The sequence below is a fragment of the Ornithorhynchus anatinus genome, chromosome 2 (assembly GCF_004115215.2).
Source record: "Ornithorhynchus anatinus isolate Pmale09 chromosome 2, mOrnAna1.pri.v4, whole genome shotgun sequence".
Taxonomy (NCBI): domain Eukaryota; kingdom Metazoa; phylum Chordata; class Mammalia; order Monotremata; family Ornithorhynchidae; genus Ornithorhynchus; species Ornithorhynchus anatinus.
Window position 1 is genome coordinate 129,375,418 of NC_041729.1, and position 24,453 is coordinate 129,399,870.

Genomic DNA, 24,453 nt, shown 5'->3' on the forward strand with positions numbered 1-24,453 from the left:
TATTACAATAGAGAGGGAAAATATGGTCTTAGGCATTTGATATTATTAATAATTACTAAAGTTAAAAAACTTCTCTCTCTAGATGAGGTTAAGAAATGTGAATGTTACATAGTCAGGATAAGGAGTCATTCCCTAACCGCCTTCATCCACAATCAAAAAGGGAAGAGTCCTAACTCCTGGGGTTCTAGGCATTTTCACATTTCACTTTTCCACAACAACTTATGAGAGAGATTTGGGCCGAAATATCAGAGTAAACTATCTTCTACTTTGTGTTCACGATTCATGAAGATGAAATGGTATAACCCTATTCTGTTCTCCTGACAATTCTTACTTTTTTTTGTTGGCCTAAATGCATAGAATCATTTCTACCTGAGTTTGTGCTTGACAATTATAATCTTAAGAGAGAATAATGAACCGCTCCACTGGAGTCTTTAGTATATCACAACTGAGAGAATGGAGGTCTACTTAAAAATAGTTTTTACCTATCTTTTCAATTGAGAAAAGAATCATTTTTATCTTTACTATTAGGGAGTAAGAAAAAACACCTATCAAGGATTCACCTCATCCCTTCAATTGTCAGGAGTATGTCTGTGGGGTCCAAGCTATGGAAATTTCATGAAACAATAGTTCCCCGTTACTCATGTAGGAGGGGTTTCCATTTAGCGTTGTTGGGAAAGGGATTTTGTCAACCTGCTCCTTTAAATATTTTCCTCAGACAGTAACTCTTTCTAGGACACCAGAAGACCTGTGAGCCTATCCAGTTTATTTCCAGAAATGCTACACAACAGCCTGACCGATAGAACCGACTCATTCAGTTTACAGTACTTTTTTTTTTTTGAAGAACATTTACGCAAAGGTAAATGACTTCTTTACAATCCGAGCTTGAGGTAAAATGGGTAAAAAAATAAACATAATTGTTTTGTGTAAAATTAAATTGATTTTTCTTAAATCAATTGTATTTTTCTACACAAGACAAATAGACTTTATATTTATAATTTTTTAGTGGTATTTATTAACTTTGACAAACTATGTGTCAAGCCCTATTCTAAGTACTGGGGAAATAGATAATCAGATTGGATGCATGGGATTCATATACTAAATCAGAGGGAGGGGGATTTAATGCCCATTTTTACAGAATGTGAAGTGACTTACCCAAAGTCACACAAATAGATAAATGGCAGAGCAAGGCTTAATCCTCTGACTCCCACGCCTGCACACTTTCTACCAAGCCATGCTACAATGCAGGTATAACTTGCTGTACTATCCTGGAGCGAAAGAACGCGAGAAATGTAACTGATGAATTTGAGGAATTATTCATAATACAAAACAACTTCCTAAAAATACCCACTTACAAAGTTTGGTGGCCAAACAGGTGGTGAAGGGAAAAAAAAATCAAATCTGACCCACAAGCCTTCAATATTAAGGTTTGAATTGGGATCAGTTCATTTTTTCCCCACGGGATAACTTGTATAAATGTAATTCTATGGCTTCATAAAAGCGGGTCAAGTTTCTGTCTCTGGGGGTCTCTTGGCAATTTGAAGCATGGCAGTTCTGTTTCTGGTTACAAGTTCAAATCTACATGCATCTCAGAGAGAGTGAGGGAAAAAAAAAGCTGAAGAGAAGATACACATTCCCATTTCATACAATATGTAATGTACAAATGATTCTTCTTAGAGGTTGCAGAGGGTGAAAGCTAATAAAATAACAAAAGATTATAAAAAATAATTCCTTCCTTTACCTGCAAAAATGCAAGAGTATTCTACTTTTCTGAAAAGTACCATTATGAGTATGGCATTATAGATGGTCCAGTCATCTAATAAAATTGATCATTTAATTTTACATTTATTTTAATTTCCAAAAATTTTAGATGACACTAAATGTCTAACAAGGAAGTCATTGCTTTATAAAAAAATATTTCTCTTCATAGTGCACAGTGCACACAAGCCTTCCCCTTTCACTAATGATGTAATGCCATGGAATGACTGAGAAAGTAATTGATTTCAGTTTTACTTGACCACTACCAGGTGTTTTCAAAGACAATTACAAACCTCTGTATAAGTGGTAATGCACATCACCTTATGAGTAGCAGTGAATTAACTCTTTAACCTCATCCCTAACATCTCACTGATGGCATAGCTTTTAGTGGGGCAGTCATTCTAAGGCTATGGAATTTGTTTCCTATAATTTGTCTTGTACTAATTCAGAGGTGCAGCAAATAATCAAAACAGAAAAATAAATAGAGACAAAAGTTAGCATGTTCAGTTTCATCAATAATTGTTTAAAATCAGATATACTAATTAAAATGGGTATGTGCTCATATGTCTTCACTTTCAGTGAAACTTTATATGAGGCCTTTTAGGTCATTTTAATGACTTTTAAACAATAAAATCTGATATACTGCAAGCCAGATTTTCCATCATTTGCATAATGTCTTTGTAGTTTTTAGTGAGAAGCTTTTTATATGTGACATGTCAAAATTCATAATAATTTAGTTGAAATGATCTGCTTTGTAGGAGTTATCCTATTTGGTGATAAATCTTAAAGATAATTAATGGTATCATATATAGCATTTTAATTACCAATCCCTTTTTTGTCATTCATTAAATCATACAATATTTTATTTAACTATTATAGTATAGTTCCTTTTTTGTTTCCTTAAACTACAGGATAAAATTGAAAAATATCCTAAAGAAAACACAAAACTAATTTCTCAGCAGCAGATCAATTCAACCATTGCTATTGACTCTATATAATGTGAAAATATGAATTATGATTTTTCCACTCTTCTCCTAAGGTTTTGAATGAATTCAGTAGCTTATATGGCAAAATCTCCATACATCATTTTTCAAATAAAAACTTTAGGAAGAACATACTAATGAAATTCATTTTGGATAGAAAGCTCCCATTGAAATCAACTGAACAGCAAACATCTTTGCAGTACTGGCTTATATTGCAATGAATTGAGGAAATTTCACAATTTATACACAAAATTTCAGTCTAAGATTATGTTTCTCTTATTTCAAGGGGCTCTGTTTGATGAAAAAGAGGAAATATTGAGCAGAAAATAAAGACACCTAAATAATGGGTGGCTTAAAGCAAAGATTTAAAATAAGAGAATGAGGACTCTCCATTCTAAGATTCCACATTATTTACCAATAATTTATATTTTAAAGGGGATGTGTTTATTATTCATTTATTAAACTATATTATTTGAGCTTATAATGAAAGGAGTTAGAGAACTAGTAATTTCAGGGTTCACAGTTGATCTCATTTCAGTGAAAAGGAACCTACAAATCTCCCTCAAAAACAGAGCTGATCCATGAAATGCTGATAAATCTGCACACTTGTTGCACTTCAATGCACTTTCAGTGCAAAGAAAAGAAGTTAATAGTAATAAATATTAACACAATGAAACTTGGCTCTCTTACAAAATGTGGCTTTCAATAACTGCAAGGCACCAAAAAAAAAAATAACTGGTTGTTTCTAAAGCAACAGCATTATTTCAAAAGCATTTAAAATGATAAGAAAGAGTTAAATGCTGCAAATGAAAAAGAATGAGGTATGTGATTCTCTGCTCTCAATGAATTCTGAAAGAATCCAGATACTGGATATATTTTGCATCTTGGAGGCTTGATATTCTAGAGGAGAATCAGTATTGCTAAAGCAGGTTTTCATAGTTTAAGATAAGTATTGCAATGTGTTAACAGTTTGTTGTCCAAAAGGCAGGCAGCAATTACTTTACAGAAAGCAATCAGTTCATTTTCACAATTCAGAATTTTCATATTAGAAAAAAAATGATCAAAAACAAGAGACTGCTCCTGATTGAATACCAATTTTAAGAAACATTTTTCAATATATTTTCAGCAGGGATATCCAGCTTATTATTGTCATTTCACTTTCTCAGCTGCAGTTTTTATAATCCAAAGAATAAGGACTATCTTTTCTCTGAAACAGCCAAGTTAATAAAGAGCTTTAATCTTTTAAAGATAAAGACAAGCTGAATTACATATGACATTTTAAGTGTTTCCTTCTTAGTTATGTTGATTTACTTTGCTTAAACTTTTAACTGCAAACGAGTCTTGGCACCGAAAGCATTCCTCAGAAAAGAGCCATCCAGCATTACCTCACAAGTACACTGTGAGCATACATACATAAGCATAAACTATATCTCAGTATTTGAGATTTGAACAAAATATGTCTAATGCTTCTTCTCTGTGTGTCTAAAATGCATTCTCTCTTAGTTCTCATCTATTTCTATGATTTTTCAAAGCCTTGATATATACAGTATTTACCCAGTTCAAAATTATTCTACCTTAAACTCTACACCAGAACACAAACATGTGGATGTTAGTCCCTCTAATATGTTTTAAAAACTTAACTCCTTCGGTACCAGTTCAAGACTCATGCAGCCTAAGAATGCTAGGAACAATGAAATAGCGTCTGTAGCAGTCTAATTCATTCGGTTGTCTCTGGCAACTTTCATTTTAGGCATTTGAGGCATTTCATTTAAATGTGCAAAGGAAACCTAGCCTGACAGCCTAGCTCAACTCCAAGCCAACCTGAATCAAAAAAAACAAAACAAAAAAAACCCCTACCATACGTTCTGGCAGAATTCATTAATTTGGCTAATTTAGAGAACAATTTAGAAAGGGCTAAAGAGGAATAAAATTTGGGGGCCAAAGCACCCTCTTATCTTAATAAAGAACAAGAGAAGTGAAGTGCAAAAGGAAATTGTGATGGCACCTGCTCTATTTTCCCTAATTGTGGATTAATGAATGACTTTTGTAGCCTATCACATACAGCATTTTATTCTATAATTTAAAAATATATTGTTGTCAATGATATCAATGAATTTCACTTTTAAATGCTACAGGAATTGACCCGTTCTACCACAACTGGCTACAGAACTCAGACACTAAAACAATAACTTTTTCATTTTGATATAGTCATTTTTTATATAGGTTCAAATTGTTTGCTTCTGAGATAAGCAGCAACTGTAACCACCATCTTTCAGAAACCTTGATAAATCTTTTAAGCACTTTTCTATCGAGGTGAAAAATGCCTGATATTTTCCCAGTTATTACAAAAGAATAGGTTTCATCTCTAATTGATGAATAAAGATGTACTAATTTTAAAGTCATGTACAATTTGAGTATTTGATTTACTTAAAGAAAACAATTCTGCCAAAGCCATGGCCATATGACAGTATCATGCAGAGTACATTCAAAAGTGTAGGACACCTTAAAAAAGAACACACACACACACACCACACACACACAGTATCAATAATAAGAATGTATTTTAAATAAATGCACAAAGATACAGGGTTTAATAGTAATTTCTCTGGAAAATCCAACAGGCAAAAGAAATCCAGCACACATGCTAAAAATCTCCCTCCACCGGTCACTACCCAATTAACTGTGCACAGTTTATGGTGAAAATCAACAGCAAGTCATATGCTGTCAAGTGTAAGTCATACTTGTCTAACTCCCTTGTTAGAACATCATTTAAGATATTTTAAAAAGATCAGAAGGATTAGCAATGTAGTCTCATGGATTTTTTTAAAAAAAATCTATTAGGACACTGTTATTTTTTTCTCCTAAAGCAGATCCTTTCCTTTATTTTTACAGAGGGTTTTAGTGTCACACCTAACTCCCAAAGAAAAAAGAAAAAAACCTTGTTGAACTATATGCTAGACATTATATAAATCTAAATTAGTTTTCTAGTTTCTATCGGATTCCCCAAGACTCATAACCCTCTCATTTAGATATATAGGCCACAGTGAGACATCTTTTAAAATTAACTGACAAATCATGTTGGATCATCTCCATTATGGGAACAGGACATGTGTTAAGGTCATTATATTTTGGATAACAAATGGAATCAGTTCATAATGCAGAAAGATGATGTTTTCTTTTTAAAGCAAAATGCAGTTCTATTAATTTAGGATGAAATTCCCCAGTTAACAGTTGTCATCTTTTTCTTCCTGTCACTTCAAATGAATGATATAAATGGATATGATTACTAGAACCATCTTTAAAAAAAATTGTTTCCAGACTTTGTCTTGGCCATGCCAAGTTTTAGCATTTTAAAGCTAAGTAATAAAACCCTGGAAACAGAAGTTTGTAATCACATCTGGCTAAAATTTACCTGTTACAAAGCTAAAGGCATATGTCAAAACCAAGACTGCACCAGCAATGATTTTTTAAAAAGTAGGATTGCCACTACACAGTGGTATCAATTCTTATTTTATTTGACAAGGCTTGTTTCCATGTCGCAAACCTCATGCAATTTAAATGATTAATATACTTGACTCATGGATAGTTTGGGAGATGATTTCCGTAAAACAATCAAGCTAAAAATAATATCGGGCAGGTAGAAAGAACAGATAGTTCCTAAAATAACAACTTCTTGGTAGGCATACTAAGCTAATTTATAAATAAAATCCACAGTCAAAAATAAAGCTCTAAATGAGAAACAATTAAGTACATTATGTTTTCATCCTGCTGGTCCAATTGCTTATTTTAAATTGCTAGGGAAAAGGGTGAATTACATTAAAATCAAGCCAAGATTTCAATCAATATTAGTTGATCAGATCAGATAGGAGAAAAAAAATATCCATTCTCAGGCACTTACATACATGGTACACTGAATTTTATAGATTGGTCAAAAATAACAGGGTAAAGACTTGACCTAAATGAGTAAAATCTTTTCTTTAATAAAAATCAATATTCAGACATTTTCTACCCAAACTCTAAGGCAACACACCTCGTAGTTTTCTGCAAAGCATTCATAGCTAAACGAGGTAAAATATTCATAGGGTTAATCAAATTTCATGCTTCAGAGCATAAGCTAATAATCTGTGGAGGTCAGGAAGTAAACCTTCATCACCACAACTATGTACACCACTATAGCAATAGCTAGAAGCAATATGTGGGCTTTCGCCTTCCACTGAAACATCTAGTGACTACTGACTGCTACTACGACTAGGCAAACTACTAGGTTAGATGAATAAACAGACCCCAGTAGTGAGGCAAGCGTGAAATTTGAAAGCTCATTTTATTAGAAATGAACTACAATCTTTATATTTTATGTTCAACTTTACCTACCAAAAATGACACGCTCGAATAGATTTTTTGAACAGAAATCAATAATCAATGTCCTCATCAAAATATTACTCTTTACTAGTTTACTACAATCTATATTGAATTTAGAAGCAAACTCTTATTTTTTCTACTTTCGGTCTGCTAAAAGTGTCAAACTTCTAAACTATTTGTTTGAATCATGGATTTCTGTTCCAACTGTTCAGACACAACTTTTCTTCAGAGCTATGTAAGAAAATGTATGTATGTATGTGGACTGAGGGAAGGCTCATTATTTTGCAAGTTCGTATACCAGATGCACAAAAATGGACCACGGAAAGCTTTATGGAATGGGACACTAAATAAATGCACATGGGTTCAGTTCACCATCCAATTAAAAAAGTGAGCAAATCTCTAACTGAAATGAAGCCAAGAGAGTCCAGATTTCTTTTTTTTCTTTTTTTCTTTATTCTAAATCAAAGGCATATTTCACTATAAAAGGAAACACTACATGGAAACAGTATTGTGGGATTCCCTTCCCTTTACTACCTATTTAATTAATGCATTTAATGGAGACACCCGTTAAAACAAAACAAAGCAAAAAAAAAAACAAAAAAAGGATGTATTTTTTTTAAGAGTTTGGAAGAACCTGAATGGAAGAATGCATGCAATCAATCTATTAGGATGAGGTATGACAGCCTTTTTTTTTTGTCTAAATTACAGAACATCAGTGCTCTGAAATACCTGAGACCTGACTCCTAATCTGACCCAGTGAGTGCCAAATTACAAATCCTCTGCTGCCAACAACCACAAAAATCAGCATTTGCGATGAACAGCACTTCAGAGACAATCTCTGTACGGAAGACTGAATCCAAACTTACATCAGCACTGAAGCGATTCACCAATAGTTTTACCAGATCATTACTATTGTTTTGAGTGATTACCAATTGAATGTCCTGATTACTACAGCTCATGTTTATTTTAATAATTGGAGGAGGTTGAGTATTGCCTATCCTTATCTTTGAACAACTTTTAAAGATTTTCCCTGATTTCTCCTAAGCATCCAGCAGGTGTCTTCTTCTTAATGCCCTCTTTTTCACCTCCTTGGCAGGGATGACAGAGGGACTGAACATTCACTCTCCTATTAAATAAGAGGCAGTGTGGTCTAGTGGACAGTATACTGATAGAGTGGCCCAAAGATATTCATTTTACTCCAAGCTATACTATGGTACAGACTTACTTGAGAGGCGGCGAGTAAATCAGTTACATTCCCTGTGTCTCAGTTCCTTCACCTGTGCACAAAAATCTAATTGGATATCTTATGAAAATTAGGCCTCAGGGCTTTTTTTCATCTTGGTCAAAGTAATCTCCGGCCACATTATATTATTTTTCATTCCTATTGTGTTCCTTCTCCAAACAGTTACAGTTTAGCAAGGGATCTCTAGAGTATGCCCGGATAGACTGTTCTTCAAAATGAGGCGGGATTTTTGTTTGTTTGTGTTTTTGGAGAAGTACAAATCCGAGGAATATGTGCTGGTGGCTTTGGAAGTTAAGTTGGAGAGAAACACTTTATTATAATATACTGATTTTCAGTAAATCTCTAGAGCTCAATCATCATGTTGGGGTGACATTACAACACTTGCAGCTCACATAATACTGGCTTGGATTTAAAAAAAAAAAAAAGAAAAGAGAAAGAAAAAACTTTCCACAGAATGACCTAAATAGTTTATAAAACAATCGGCTAGGAAAATGGGAAGGTATCATCCCTTTATATAATTTAGATGATTTAACATGTTCGAGGATCAGAACATTTTTTAAACCGAAAATTGTTTCAAGTCCTATTTAATTATAAAATAAAACATTAGTCCCATCTTATGGAGGGGATGACATTTTAAAACTGCTAAGTAGACAAAAAGGTGTGCTAGGGTGGCACTGACCATAACGTTTAATCTTGGCAGTCAGTCTGTTCTTAAAGTGCGACACATTTTTCAGAATGAAGAAGTTCACCACTATTGCTAGCTTTTGTCAAAACACTTGAAAAACATGTCGATGTCACCATTTAAAAATGTTCAAATGGCCTGATAGAGATTCCACTCCGAAGTGTAACTTCCCAGGTTCAAGAAAAAAAAAGAACTCTTTAACGAGGTCGATGCTGTCTTGATTTTTAGAAGTGACTTACAATGACGATGAAAGTTTTCCTGACCAAACTCAGGGAGAAAGGACTTTTGATTCAGCAGCTTGGTGTGGACCGTAAGAAGACTGAAGAAGAATACCTACACAGAGACTGTTGTTGATCTGTGGCATATTCTAAACTCTTGAAAAATCTAATGTACCTTTTGTAAGACCCATAGCTAACGCCGGCATAGGCGTATCCCTGAATATCCTTGATCAGCCCTTTCCATTCCTCTTAAAAAACCAAACCAAACCAAAAAAAATCTCCTTAAGTTTGGTAATTTCCTGCCATCTAAGCAGTCACGTTAGCAGTCAGAGTTGCATCTGATCCCTTGAACGTCCAAGAACTTCAGTGATGGCATTTCTGGTAGCAAAATAGCACCGTTTTCCCAGTCATTCCGCTACATCCCCACTAGCTCGCTCTTTAGTCTGACCGGTCGCTATGGGGGACAGGAAAATAAAAGGGGAGGGGAGGGCAGTGCTGCGGATCCAGGCCGCCTCATTACATTTCAGAGGAAGGAGAAATGAAAAAGAGTCGGAGTCGGAGAAATCGGCCCACGTGGCAGTCCGGGTTGCCGTCGGACGGGGCAAAGGGGCTCAATGTGGGGAGGAGGCTCGAAGCAACCCAAAGTGCTAAGTTGAAAGCCGAAAAAGTCGGTGAGGTCAGAGAGCAGGGGGTCAGGCTCAGGAGAGGAGGGCAGAGAGACAAGTCTGCGCCGCAGAGGCTTGGCGGTAGCGGGGCTTGACCTCAGCCTGCTGCTCTTTCCAGCGGCTCCGAAGCGCGGGGTCGGCAGCCCGAGCCGTCGGAGGAAGGGAGGCCTCCCTCCCTCCCTCCCTTCCTCAGTTTCCCCCCTCTCCCCCAGCCCCCTCCGGCTCCTTCTAAGGTCCGACCCCCGCCAATCCCCAATCGTGGCCGGGTCCCCCCCCCCCACCCCTTGCAGGTTTTCTGTCTTTTGTCGGTTTTCCGGCTGTGGCTGGCGTTGGGGGGCAGAGGGTCAGGGGATGGGGAAGAAGGGGCAGCGAAGGGGCCCTCCGGACCCTGCCCCGCCCCGGCTGCCCGGACTAGAGGAGCCGCTTTCTGGGCTCTGCGGGCGGGCTGGGGAGCTCCGGGGGTGGGCTGGGGGGCTCTGCGGGCGGACTGGGGGGCTCCACGGGCCCGAAGCTTGCACCTGCTGGGCCGGGGAGCTCGGGCCGTGCAGAAGGCGGAGGGCACACCCGACCTCCCGCTGCTCCCGGCCCCTCTGGCCGTCCGTCCATCCCCCCAGCGCCCCTCCACAAACACCATCCCCAGGACACCTGCCGCAGGACACCTCGCCCCTGCCCCTCCGTAACCTCCTCCTCCATCCATCCCTCCCTCCGTCCCTCCCTCGGATCGGCCCACTTCTTGGATGAAGCGGATCCGGTCCTCTTCGCCCCACTGGACGAAGGTCCGGGGCGTTGGGAGGGCGGCCGGACGCTCCTTCGAGCCACCGGGTGCCAGGCCAGGCTGTGGACAAGGTGCCCACAAAGGTACCCGGCCCTGCCCCTGCCCCTGTCCCCGGCGCCTTCCTTCTGGGCTCCCTCGCCGGGCCGTGAAGAAAGTTTAGTCGACTCTCCGCTTGCCCCCCGCCATCCGTTCCTCCCTCCCGCCCCGCCCAGGCCCCTTCTCTTCCACGGCGTCGATCCCTGGCCTTTCGCACCCCTTCTCCGCCCCCGGGCCCCTGTGCCCCTGTGCCCCTGTGCCCCTGTGCCCCTGTGCCCCTGTGCCCCTGTGCCCCTGTGCCCCCGCGCCCTCGGCCCACAGCCGGCAGCCAGTCTCCTTCCCCGCCGATCGCCCGGCCCCGAGAGGAGCTAACTAACTCCCGGGGGAAAGGGCAGGAGCAGGGGCAGATAGGGGGGCAGGGGCAGAGAGACGGGGCAGTGGCATGGGCAGGGACGGAGCAAGACAGAGGCAGGGGCAGTGGCATGGGCAGGGACAGGGGCAGGACAGAGGCAGGGGCAGTGGCATGGGCAGGGACAGGACAGAGGCAGGGGCAGTGGCATGGGCAGGGACAGGACAGAGGCAGGGGCAGTGGCATGGGCAGGGGCAGGACAGAGGCAGGGGCAGTGGCATGGGCAGGGACAGGGGCAGGCCAGAGATAAGGGCAGTGGCCTGGGCAGAGACGGGGCAGGATAGAACCAGGGGCAGGATAGAAACAGGGGCAGGACAGGGATAAGGGCAGTGGCAGGGGCAGAGACAGGGTCAGGACGGAGACAGGGGCAGGATAGAGACAGAGACAGGGGCAGGACAGAGACAGGGGCAGGATAGGGGCAAGGGCAGTACGGAGACAGGGGCAGGATAGAGACAGGGGCAGAAGTAGGGCAGAGACAAGGGTAGGGAAGGGTAAGAGGGGCAGGAGAGAGGCAGAGGCAGGGCAGACCCAGGACAGAGACAGACAGGGACAGTGACATAGGCAGAGAGAGGGGCAGGATAGAGACAAAGGCAGGGAGGGGACAGAGTCAGGGGCAGGGCAGAGACAGAGGCAGGGCAGAGGCAGGACCAGGGCAGAGACGGGGGGTAAGGGGAAGAGAGCCCGGGACTGGTGAGTTTCTCCAGCCACAGGAGAGTGAATGAGTGAGTGAGTGCGGAGCCTGGGGCCGGAGGAGAGGGGCAAATAGGGGGGAAGGAGCTGGTCGAGAGAGGGGAGAAAGGAGAGGGGAGGGACGGGGAGCCCGGTGATGGGGCTGGCGAGGGGAGGGGAGAGGAGCGTGTCCAACTTCACGGGGACCCGACAGGTGGGCTACCTCCGGGCCGGCGTGGCAACCCGAGGACAGGTGAAAGGAGAAGGAGGGTGGCCGGGGTTGGGGGCGAATGAACGGCAGGAGCCGGGGGGTGGGGGGTGGGGGGGGAAGGGCAGGCGGCGAAGGGGAGGGAAAGGCAAGGGAGGAGAGGGGAGGGGAGTGGAGAGGAGAGGAGAGGAGGGGAAGGGAAGGGAAGGGAAGAGAGGAGAAGTGAAGGGAAGGGAAGGGAAGGAGCGGCGGAGGCCGGTCAGCCCTCTCTTTACCTGGCGTTGGTGCAGTCGTTGTAGAGGGTCTCGAAATCCTTCCTGGAGATGAGTTTGCAGCGGTTGACCCCGGGCTGGATGGCCCCCAGTCCCCTCAGGATGCGCACCTGCTCCACGTTGCAGACGACCGGCGTGATCTCCAGCCGCTTCAGCTTGGTGTAGACGGTGTGCAAGCCCCCGACCAAGTGCTTGAGGAACAGGTCGAACGCCTGGGGCAGGCAGATGAGCTCGCAGCCCTCCACCGTGAAGGAGGCCACCTTGGCCCCCCTCAGATCCACCATTTTGCACTCGTTGTTCTGGGGGGTGTTCTCCACCGGGGACGGGGTCGAGTAGACGGGCTTGGCGGGGACGGGGCCGCCGTTGCTGCTGCTGCAGCTGCTGCTGCTGCTGCTGCTGCTGCTGCAACTGCTGCTGCTGCTGCTGCTGCTGCTGCTGCTGCTGCTGCTGGAGGTGCCGCCGCTGCCGGCGGTGCTGGTGTTGATGGTGGCGGTGCTGGCGGTGCTGCCGCAGCCGGCCGTGGTGGAGCTGGGGCTGCAGCCGGACCCGCCGGCCGGGGAGGTCACCGCGCCCGCCGCAGCCGCGGGGTCCGGGCGGAACAGGCTGGGTCCCGGTCCCGCCGCCCCCGCCGCCGCCCCCGCCGCCGCCCCCGCCGCTCCGACCGACGGCGCCGCCCCCGCCGCCCCCGCTCCGGCCGGGCTGGGGACGGCCACCGGAGCCGGGGCCGCCGTGCTGCAGGCCGGGGAGCCCGACGAGGACGCGGGCCCGGAGACGGCCGGAGCGGGGGCCGCCAGCGGGCTGGGAGCGATCAAAGCCGCAGGCACGGCCATCGTCACATAGACGGACGCGGGAGCGCCGACCACCGCAAGGACGGCCACCCACAGAAAGAAACAGAGAAAGAAAGAAAGAAAGAAAGAAAAAGAAAGAAAAGAAAAGTTGTCTCACGCCGGGGCTGGGGGGGGACGGGACGGCCACCGGGGTCGGGGGAGGACAAGGGCAAAGAGAGGAGAAGGGGGGCGGAAAAAAAGAAAAGAAATCCCGAGGAGGATGCCCGCCGTGGGAAGAAGGGGGATGGGAGGGGGGGGCGGGAGGGGACAAGGGGCAGGGGGCCGGGCGGGAGCAGGACCAGGGAGAACGAGAGGGACGGGGGGGAAGAAGTGCTGGAGGAGGGAGAGGAAGGCACAAAAGTGTCCCGCAAGTCGAAAGGAGAAGTCCTGCTCCGAGCGTGGAAAGGGGGGGGGGGGGGGGGGGAGCTGGGGCAAGGGGGGGGGGCTGCTTCTGCGGGAGGGGGGCGGGGGGACCCTCGGCCCGCGCGTATTGGGGTCGCTCTGGGCCCCGCTCTAGCCCCGAGCTGAAGACGAAGGTGAAAAGGAGGAGGTTGGAAGGACTTGGGTTCTCCCTGGCAAGTACATTGATCAAAGATCGAGAGGGGAATGACAGAGAGAAAATGAGCTGAAAAGTGCTGGCTGCTCGCTGGACGGGTTGTTGTTGTCACACGGTGCAGGGGGGGGAGGAGCTCCGGAAACTTGAAATACCCTTTGAAGCCGCAAAAACCTCACTCACTAGTATTAACCCAAATTATCCAACCAGGAACCCGGAGGAGGGAAGGAGGAGGGGAGGGAGGACGAGGGAAGGGGAGGGAGGAGGGAGGGAGGGAGGGAGAGACAGGGAGAGGGAGAGAAAGACACAGAGAGAGAGAGAGCAAAAGAGAAAGAGAGAAAAGGGAGAAATCTTCTCTGCCTCTGCCACCGTTAGATGACATCTTGCAGATTGAGTTTGAGCCGCTGCGATATGCCGTGATCGAAACGCACCTAAGCAGTCGTCTGCCAATCTGAACAAGAAACAGCAACACTTAGAGTCGGTTCTCAGAGAAATCAGCAGAAAGAGCTCGGTGCCTTTAAAAGCACCTAAACACAAACAAGCTTTCTTCGAAAGGCTAACCTTTAGCCATTTACTTGCCGGAGTGTTCACTTGGGAAGGAGATATTTTTAGCTATTCCTTTTGCTGCTTCTTCTGAGCATTTATCTAGGCACCGCATCCTCGTTGTGGCACTAGGCTCTAGACTAAAGTTGGCAAGTCCCAGAAGCCCGTAATCTCCAAGAAAGATAACCACAGAGCATCTTCTAGCTGGTTCTTCTACGTCGGAGAGAGGAAAGTAGGATAAAGGAAAACGGAAAGGACTCCAAGGGAACTAACTGCCTTTATAGATCATAAGCAGGGTGTTTAGTGTTTGCTGAGTTTGAATGACACAGACTAAGTGGTGGATGTAGAGGGAAGAACAAATAGAAAGTTTTTTGTTTTGTTTTGTTTTTATCTAGGCAACTGGGAGGCGTTGACCCGAACAACAAGAGCAGTGAGTGATCCTCGGCGCATGCCACCTTTTAGGGAAGCTTTGATATTGAGATAAAAATAGGTACCGATTTTTCTGGCGTCCGTGAAAAACGAACTCTAGGAGATGATTATTCCAGTCAATAGGGGCAGTGAAATGTCTATTGAGGAAGTGCAAATAATTAAAGTAAGGCAAAGTAACTGGCTGGAAGAACCAAAAATTGAAAGGTGTAACATCACTCACTGTGTTTCCCACTCAAACTTCTCTCTTTCACTACCTGTTGCATCTAGGAATTTCGAGGTTTCTGACCAACAGGTGATTTGATATAGCACAGGTTGAAGCCTGATTCTCTGTACTCATCTATAGGAATCTTGAAGAAATCGGCTTTGGATTTGTCTACACATGCCCACTAATTAATTTTACTAGAGGTGCAATGATGCATCCCATGTCTGACATGGCTCAGGCGCTAGAATGATACCTGAAGGCCTAAAAGGTGGACTGAACCGAACTCTCCTTCCATATTGCTGTGGACTGAATTTTTAATCATTTTCCTTTTTATATTTAATTTCTCTAGGGTTATTTCTTATTTTATAGAACATTTTATTGAATCCCATGGGACCAAAATATTCCTTCCCGAAACCATTCTGGCAGATAAATTTCAAGGGTTCACACAACCGCGCATATACACACACACACACACACACACAATCTAGAGGTACATACGGTTGTAAGAATAAAGACGATTGATTATTCTAAGAGAGTAATTTGACATCCGTTTGGGAATGCCAAAAGCTCAGAGGCTGCTCTTGGCCTAGTTAAGCACTATATTTTAGGATACTTCTTTTCAATCATTGAAACTATGATATGATCATCAAGTGTGTGAATAAGTATTACATTATGCAGTTTATAATTGAGTGCAAAACAAAAAAAATAGGGCATTTTGTTGGTTTTTTTCTTTAAAAATAAAAGATTGGAATATTTCTCTCAGCAAGGAAAACATCACATAGCAAGCCCCTGGAAAATTGATTATGTTTTGGAAGTGTAAACCTTGTTTATAATGCCCTCTTTGATGTTGCCATAAAAACTTCAGCTGCCTTACAAGATATTAAACCATACATTCCCGAATGTTAGTCCCATTAAATAAATAAGAACAATGCCTACAAAGTTAAGTCTATCTGCTCCTCTTTCTAGTCTCATTCCGCTAATACACCATGCGGTCATAAAATATACACTCGAAACCACTGAGACATAGAAAGACAATCAATAGTGTCACCATTTCATGCTCACTTCCTAGTGAATTTATATTATGAAAGACAAAATTGCACTTCATGCACGTGCTTTCTTGTTTTTGCACACTCGCGGGTGTTGGTCCTTTCTAAAAGTGAGTTTTCACAGTCCCCCGACTCTTCGGCTTTCTAAAGGGTGGCAAGGAAACATATTTGAAAGCATGAGTCCTTGATAATACACCCCCCCCCCCACACACACAGGCACATACAAACCACACACACTCACATAGATTCACACACACGGAATTATAAAGTCATTGTAGAGAGATGGAAGAGATCTACGAAAACATTTTCGAATATTCAGAATTTCTCTTTTGAAAGCAAAATGAGTTTATTACTAGCAGAAATATTAACCCAAGAGGGATTTCAGTTCTTCGATTCCTTCTTTCTCCTACGAGCTTTACCTTCTACACTGTCTTTTGTTATGCCATAAAACATTTCAGTAATGCTGTAGTGAAGTAATCTTTCACCCTTAGTCTCTCCAGCGAAGAATTTACATAAGCAAAACCCGTCGAAGGCAACTGATATTTGAAAATTCTCCTTGTGTCAAGTGAAGACTTATTGTGCTGAAATCAATAAGACTGTTTAAAATTCAAAGGCCTGCAAATCGTTCTGTTTGTCCTTTGATAGGGCCTGTGCTGATTAAAATGCGACCAAGAAAGCTTAATTGCTGCACTAATTAAGAAGTCTTTAATTTCTTTCCTAGGATATTGTTTGAAGCAGTGCTTCCCTTGCACTCACGTATCTCTCCTTTCCCTTCACCACTTAATTCCCCCCCCCATTCTCTCCCTCCCTCTTCTCCTCTCCCCTCCATCCCGGCCCGCCCCCCTCTCCCTCCCCAACCATCCCCCTCCCCGTCACTCTACATACATGCTCATTCCCCGTCTCCTCCCTCTTTCCCTGTCTCCCCCACCCCCTTCCGGACCATTTCAGTATGAATGAAAAGCTCCACCGAAATAGTAGGCTGAATAGATAGGCTTCCTAATTTATTACTTAACCAAAACCAATCTCACAAACCGAGAACGCTGCACTGAGAAACCCAGGTTGGAGGGCAGCTGGAGAGTCAGGATAGAGTTAGAAAATGTAGGTGTGGCAGAAAGTCACCGAGAACTGTACCTGCATGAAAACTGGCCCTAGGTCCGGAAATGGACACAACTTTTCTTTTTGTTTTGTTTTCAAAGCGGCAGTGACAGAAATACTTTCTCTTCAGAGACAGACGTAGGGACAAATTTAAATCGCTATTTACCACCAGAACACGTGGTTTAAAAAAGACTCTTGAGAAACGTAGGCACATTACACTATAAACCATCATTTCACTTAGGTTATCTGACTTTTTTTTCTCCATAGAAGGATGCTGGTATATTACATTTTATCTTATCGTGCCTATTGACCCATTTTGTTCAACGATTTCTCAAGTGGGGAAACTGACTAAATGATTTCACAAAGCTTTCTGTGTGATCAATAGTCATTTTTTTTTAGGTTTATTCATGCCGCATTATCATTATGGCAAACGCAAAGCAAGAGATTGTAGGAAAGATACACATGGACAAAGAGAAGGTAAGTCACTTCTTTTAATTTTCAGGGTACCGATGGATCAGTTCTGTTTATAAGAGTTACCTGTGATTTGGTGAAAAAAACTTAAAACGGAACTTGTACACTTCCTCGATTATAAAGGAAATTAAAACGATTCACTTAAAGTCTATGTACATCGAGATCCTGTTTACCACCAAGGCACGTCTTAAACCTTTTAATATTTCTTGAAACACTGTGCGTCCACTGTTGATAACACCATTAAGTGAGATTGGTAGAATTTAGAGCTATGCTGCAATGACAGCTTGGAAAGTCATACTATAATTCTTTTTTTTTTTTTGGTCTGGAATGGTAGTTGACTCAAACAAGCACCGAGAAATGCCCAGTACAAATACAAACTGTATTTCCTTCGGTGACAGGACAGAATTACACGCTTAATAGATACAAAGGGAGATTTACCATTCCAAGCACGACGTCACTCTAATTATGTTGACTCTAATTGAAAGTAAGGTTTTTGGAATCTGAAATTACTTACAGAATTTTTTTTAATAGTGCAAGTGGATCAAATGTTGATCGCAAACATCTCGGTCTTTCGAAATCTATTGGAAAATTAAATGAAAAGTGGAGTTTGGTACAAACAATGCCCCAGGGCTAAAAACAACTAACACTAGATTTTCCAGTCCAGCCATAACACAAATCAATTTGAGCACACTTCTATGGCCAGGCTTCCAGATTGTTATGACTGCTAATTCACTCAATCAAAGAGTGCATTAGCACACCCAGCACAAATAGCTTGAACAATAAAGTGCACTTCTGAACAATTTCTAGATAGGTCACAAACGTAAAAGTAATCGGAAGGTTCTTATTAACATCTGTTCGCTGTACTTCATATTTACTTAGGGACCCGTTTCTTCAACAGGATTTTTTTAAAAAAGCAACGACAGCTGTAAACTTCCGACGTCCGTTTATTAAACGACCATCGAAGTTTGGCAACCCCAGAAAGGTATCGAGGTACCAGTAGCTCCCTAGCTCTGTTAAATGCTGCTCTCAGGAGGGAATGCAAAATTGATGTTTGCACTTCGGTAGTAAATCATTGAAGACGGAGAAATTTTGCCAAGGAACTCTCCCAAGCCTTTTTAACTTAGACACACTGCCTGACCATTCGGCTCCGCTGATAAACTCCAGTAATTTAAACAAAGAACTCTCTGCCCTCCACCCGCACATCTCTTATTTCCTCCACCCGGTCTAGCTCGGGCCCTCCGCCCCTCCTCCCTCCGATTTACTCTCCCAACTGTCCCCACCCCTGCCCGAGAGACCAAGAGCTGGGAGGTTTTGCATCTTTGCTGGTGTTCCTAACTGATGCTCTCGCGAAGCACTGCGCTATGGAAACACCCGCGCAGAACGCAGAGCCCCACTAAGAGTGTAGGAAAACTTCTTTAAAAAAAGAAAGGGGTTGAACTTTCCATGTTTATTTTACAAGAACTCCAAAACAACTGTAGACACCCCACCGGGTTTGCTTTCGAGTAAATTGAAGTATGACCATAGATATATTCCCATATGCCTGGGATTAGATATGTTCAAAGAGATATCTGTGCCAAATTGTGCATGTGTCAAGTTTTTTTTTTTTTCCGGGTTCATAATGAAAGCAGCACGTGACCAGGTACTGTCTGGCTACTGTGCATATTAAAAATTTCTAACCAATCGGAAGAAGCAGGAATGATAAGGAAGTTGCATGTGCAGCTTCTTTTCCAGATCTGCATGACCGCTGTAAAAGATGATCAGCTCTGAGCGATTTTTTTTTTAAATGGCATTTGCCATCAGTAGTTGTTTCCAGTGTAACAAGCGTTGTTTAATTGTCTTACCTATAGGTAATAAAATATTCTCCAGAAAGCATTAGGAAGGGAAACCCACTGGAAAGAGCTTAGGTTGTGACTGCAAGGAGAAAGGGAGAAAGAAAAACCCAGAAAAATCAAAGTGAAGACGAATGTCCTGCATTCTCGCAGCAGGCCACGGGGTAAGGAAGGGTTGAAGGCAGTAAAGGGAGGCCAGCGTGTCAGTCTCTTCCTGAAATGCCTTGGTGGCTGTTTGCGCTCTCTTTTTACTTTTGGCAGAGTCTAATTTTCGGATTTTAGTCTCCTTTTTTTTAAAAGAAAGACTTATAAAAGTATGATACATGATAAACTTTAATGCTCAAGGTTTTCTCTCTCCCCAGGTCCCCTCCCCCACGGATTTCTGTTATGTAAAATCAGAGTTTACAGGCACGTCCTGTTATGAGGAAATGCATTAAAACTGTTCATAAAATTTCCTAATACGGAGTCTTTTTTCAAACTTGTAAACAGGGTGATTTTTATTAAATAAAAAGGGGAATCTACTTCAAGCTATGGCATAACACATGCCAATTGTAGTCAGTTATGGTAATGAGAAAGATCATTAGGAAAGAGTACACTGTTTATTTATTAAAGTATGTCTGCAGCCAATGATTTTTTGTTGCTGTTGTTGTTGTTTGTTTCGGTTTATTTTTTTTTTTAGCTTCGGTTTAGGATCTTGTATGTCAAGTTTAAGCCTAGAGCAAAATTTTACAGTTATAAGCCCCTGTAACAGGGGGTTTATTATAATGGAAGTGCTGACACAACCTTAACTATAGCGTTTAAACGGCTATGCTATAATATCCATTAAGCAGAAAGAAAAATAAGCTGGCTGATCAATAATTTATACAAAGAGTACCAACTGCAGACATAATAACTGTAATGTTTGCAAAGCAATCTCTCTGCTCTCCAGGCTTAACAGTAAACGCAAACTAGCAATGCTGTTAATTTCCAACTCCTACAGATAAAGAGTACAAACAAATTACTTAAAATTATATTTAGTTCAACATTTAGCACACCTCGATGGGCTAAAACAAAATTTAATTTTGATGCAACTTGCACAAGATAGTAAGCTGTTTTTCCACTGCAGTGTATTAGGAAAGAACATACGTCTGGATCATCAATTCTGGGGACCGGTACCTTTCAGTGGATGGACTTTGGGTCAGGCAGACTCTTTGCCCTCTTATTCAGACCCAGAAAACTACTGACACCATTTCACTTCAAAGAAAGTTATCAGATTTTACATAGCCACAGTGGGAAATGCAATACTCCATGCTCTGATCAGAGTTGACGCTCTGTAAAAATACACCTAACTGTCAGAGTTTGTGGAAATCCATCACCTTTGGAAAATCCAATCCTCATCATCTACCCAGTGGATATGAACATTCAATGATGATTTTCATCTGTGTGGAAGTACGATCTGTCATTTCCCCCTAAATATGTTTGAATCATAAAATTAAGCAATAGATCCTGAATCCCAATGGGTTCCCATTGTTCTTTCCGAGAAAAATGATGAGGCTTTCACATTTTTATACTTCTGTATACGTACACGTGCATTTGACGTCCTTCAGCTGAAGAATCCCCCAAACTCCAAGTGGAAATGTGATCTTCAGTTTATTTGAAACTACCCAGCAGGCAGGGTGGAAAGGCCAGAGTGTTCCAAATCATTCCTTCAGTAATCTTGATGGAGAAGATTGTAAATTTCCTGTAGCTCCTGTCCCCATTAGTCTTTTGTCTATTTGTTTCCGGGGTAGAATGCAGTGACTTCGCTATCTCTTGAGCTTCGAGTTGTAAAATGGTGTATTACCCTGAGCAATTGCAGTTGGAAAGGAACCCGTAATTTATATGAGAAGTGTTTAAGATTGCCTGCTTACCCAATGATCCATGCCAGGTCAGTTCCAGTAATGCTAGAAAACAAAGGAGGCGAATATCAGTGGGGAAGAGATTACCTTTATGCGTCCTAATAGCATGTGAAGAAAAAGACGATAATGCCATTTTCTCAAGTTAACAGATCATCTTTGCCATTTAAATCCCAAGGGGACACAAGGGGAGGGCAGTGGAGGAGGAGACTGGAATTTTAGTTTAATTAAGAGCGCCCACTAGCGCCTGGGAAAATGGGGCCTTTCTAGTCAGCGTTCTAACAGTGACGCTCAGAAGCCGTCCAACACACAATGGTCTGGTTTCCTGTTTTGTGTCAAGAATGAGTTAAAAAAGACAGAATGAAATAGGAATGTAACCCAATGATGACATCACCGGGGGGGAGCCTTTGACTCCAATGCGTTTGTTACTTCTTTCTCTTTTCCTCTAAATCCCTGCCCATTCTCGTCCTCCTCCTTTCCCCATTAGCTTTAGAATGCATGCACTAGTGAGGTACTGACGTAGAAACAGACTTACATAGGAAGAGGCTGAGTTTAGTAGGTGCAGAGGGTGGCAAAAAGTTACAGATGGTTCAGAAGGAAAGCCTCTTCATGTAATTGTTACCAGTCCGACTTTTCTGTGAACAACAACTTTCAAGAAATAATAATAATAATGATTATGTTGGTATTTGTTAAGCGCTTACTATGTGCCGAGCACTGTTCTAAGCGCTGGGGTAGACATAGGGGAATCAGGTTGTCCCACGTGGGGCTCACAGTCTTAATCCCCATTTTACAGATGAGGGAACTGAGGCACAGACAAGTTAAGTGACTTGCCCACAGTCACACAGCTGACAAGTGGCAGAGCTGGGATTCGAACTCATGAGCCCTGACTCCAAAGCCCGTGCTCTTTCCACCGAGCCACACTGCTTCCCATAGCCACGCTGCTTCCTGATTGATAATAATGCTGGTATTTGTTAAGCGCTTACTATGTGCAGAGCACTGTTCTAAGCGTTGGGGTAGATACAGGGTAATCAGGTTGTCCCACGTGAGGCTCACAGTCTTAATCCCCATTTTACAGATGAGGAAACTGAGGCACAGAGAAGTTAAATGACTTGCCCACAGTCACACAGCTGACAAGTGGCAGAGCTGGGATTAAGAACCAGTTATTATGAGACCAAGTGTCCTATTAATACATTTGGGTATTCAACTCTAAAAAATTGGACATCCAGCCAGAGCGTTCATTCTACTTTTCAAGGAGGGGGGATGACAATTGATGTTTATGGCCTCCTCATCCTTTGATCTCTCAGGCAGCTACTCAGCACCAAACCCCAGTTGTCAAATCCTAAATTTCTCCCCCAATAATCTTGGGGGAGTTAATGCCTTTGTCTTCTGTCCATTTCAACTGGAAATTGCTACTAAATATGAAATCCCACCTGTAACACCTAGGCTTACTTATCTTAGTCTTTCTCAAGACCACTGTCCAATAAAAAGCTGTAGAATACTATAGATGGGGAATTATGGATAGGAAAATGTCATACATGATTGAAAGGCAAACATTTGATTTCAATAGGTATTTCAGTTTTCTCTCATTTTATTCCATTCTGGGGACTATCGGTATGTTCTTCCAGTCCCACTCAGGCAGGGCAGGTTTCAGAAAACTCTCCTGCGTTCTCTCCTTTATAGGAATATTCTGGAATCTCTCAGCTCTTTTCCTCATGCACCACCGCTTCTCATTTAAATGCCTGTCTTATGTGACTTCCCTATTTAGTTTTCCTATAGAGTGAATGGTGCATCTTTGAAACTGCAAAGCAGGCACGACTTGAATGGTCCTGTGTCTTCAAAGAAGAGTACTGTGCTCTGGAATGCAACTAAAGTGAGGCAGGAAATGTAAACAAAGTGGAAGAAAGGATTCTAGGCCTTTTGGTGACAATTTTTAAGGTCAGGAGGCTTTAAATTAAACCTGAGAATGAGTTAGGTGAGTTCTTAGATTGTCCAAACCAACTTCATCACTCCCTTGAAGTGGTAGTGATTTTCATTTTAAGTGAATCAGAGTAGATTGACTTGCTCCTCCTTTTCCCTGTCCTCCTCACAATTTACCACAGGGAAAAACCGTATGCCACACTTATTAATATTTTTAAAGGGAATTATAATTTCCAAATAGAGAATAACATACTAGAGTGACTTCCACCATTTGATACAAATATGTGCCACAATGCCCAGTATAATTAAAACAAACTTTTAAAAATGATATAAGCCCAATTCTGTGCAGATCACTAAATTCTTATAATGGTCAAACCCAAACTGATTCAAAAAGCAGGATGAAATCTTGACTAATGCTAGGTGACAATATGGAGTTCTTATTCTAAATAATAGCTAAGTTCCAGTTTAAAGTTTGTATATAACCTGGAGAAGTTTAAAAATCTTCCATATGGAAACAACTGATTACAGATTCTGAAAAAAGGGATGCCTCTCCACCAAATCCTTTTGTGAGTGTCAAAGTTAACACATATTCATTTAAAAATACAAGCATATACTTTGGTAATCACAAATTAAATATACCACAGTTGTATTTCCTTGAGATATTTTGCATAATCCTTTGAAATTTGTTTCCTTAAAGTAAATGATAGACTAGGCAAATTCATGATTAGCTGAGCTGGATTCAAATTTTTGTTTTCATTTTCATTTTGAATCACAGAGTAAACCAAAACACACTTTCCAAACACAAGGAAAAGAAGACAGAACAACTCCTCACCTTGCTCCTTTTTAACTAATGGTTAAAAAATGATCAATGCCAACTTCTCGGCAATCGGATGAAGTAGCCAGCATGTTTTCAAAACTCTAACCGGTACCTGTTGAATGCATAAAACCAGCTCATAATTAAAGTAAATGCTAACATATTTACTACGTATGTTACTTTCCGTATGCTAATATCAGCAAGCACTTCAACACAGAGATAATGAAAAATAAATTAACCACTCCCACTAAATCCTGTGTCACAAGTTTTGTGGGGAAATTACCATCTTAAATTTACTTAGACCACCATGTTGCAAAAAATCAAATTAAAAGTATGAGCAATCGTTCTCTGCTATAATTTTTAAAATTAATTCATCCTATTTTATGCTAGTGATGCAATCAGAAGAATAACCTCACCTCAGAACAATTTCGATGTAAACTGTATTTCAAGCAATTGCTACTGGTACCTGTTTACCTGTGTCGTTGAGGAATTATTTTATTCATTTTGTTAATAGTTATTACCTTCTTTGATAAAGCTCATGGCAATTTTTTAATCAAAAATCATTTTGCTTGCCCCTTG

The 24,453-nt window shown here is 42.2% G+C and overlaps 1 protein-coding gene and 1 long non-coding RNA gene across 2 annotated transcripts in view; both read right to left on the minus strand.

Annotated features, from left to right (window-relative positions):
* The window catches only part of DACH1 (dachshund family transcription factor 1), a 487,154-nt gene extending 473,961 nt beyond the window's left edge, over positions 1-13,193 (minus strand). Inside the window, 3 exon segments of the mRNA XM_029055520.1 lie at positions 12,278-12,828; positions 12,830-12,933; positions 12,936-13,193. Of these exon segments, the coding sequence (XP_028911353.1) occupies positions 12,278-12,828; positions 12,830-12,933; positions 12,936-13,104 (824 nt within the window). The 5' untranslated portion in view covers positions 13,105-13,193.
* A 7,115-nt stretch (positions 13,194-20,308) lies between these two features.
* On the minus strand, positions 20,309-23,974 carry LOC114809174. The gene is made up of 3 exons (XR_003756946.2): positions 23,893-23,974; positions 21,679-21,791; positions 20,309-21,191 (listed from the first exon to the last, which is right to left on the minus strand). It is a non-coding gene; the product is annotated as an uncharacterized LOC114809174 (long non-coding RNA).
* Positions 23,975-24,453: the final 479 nt, after the last annotated feature.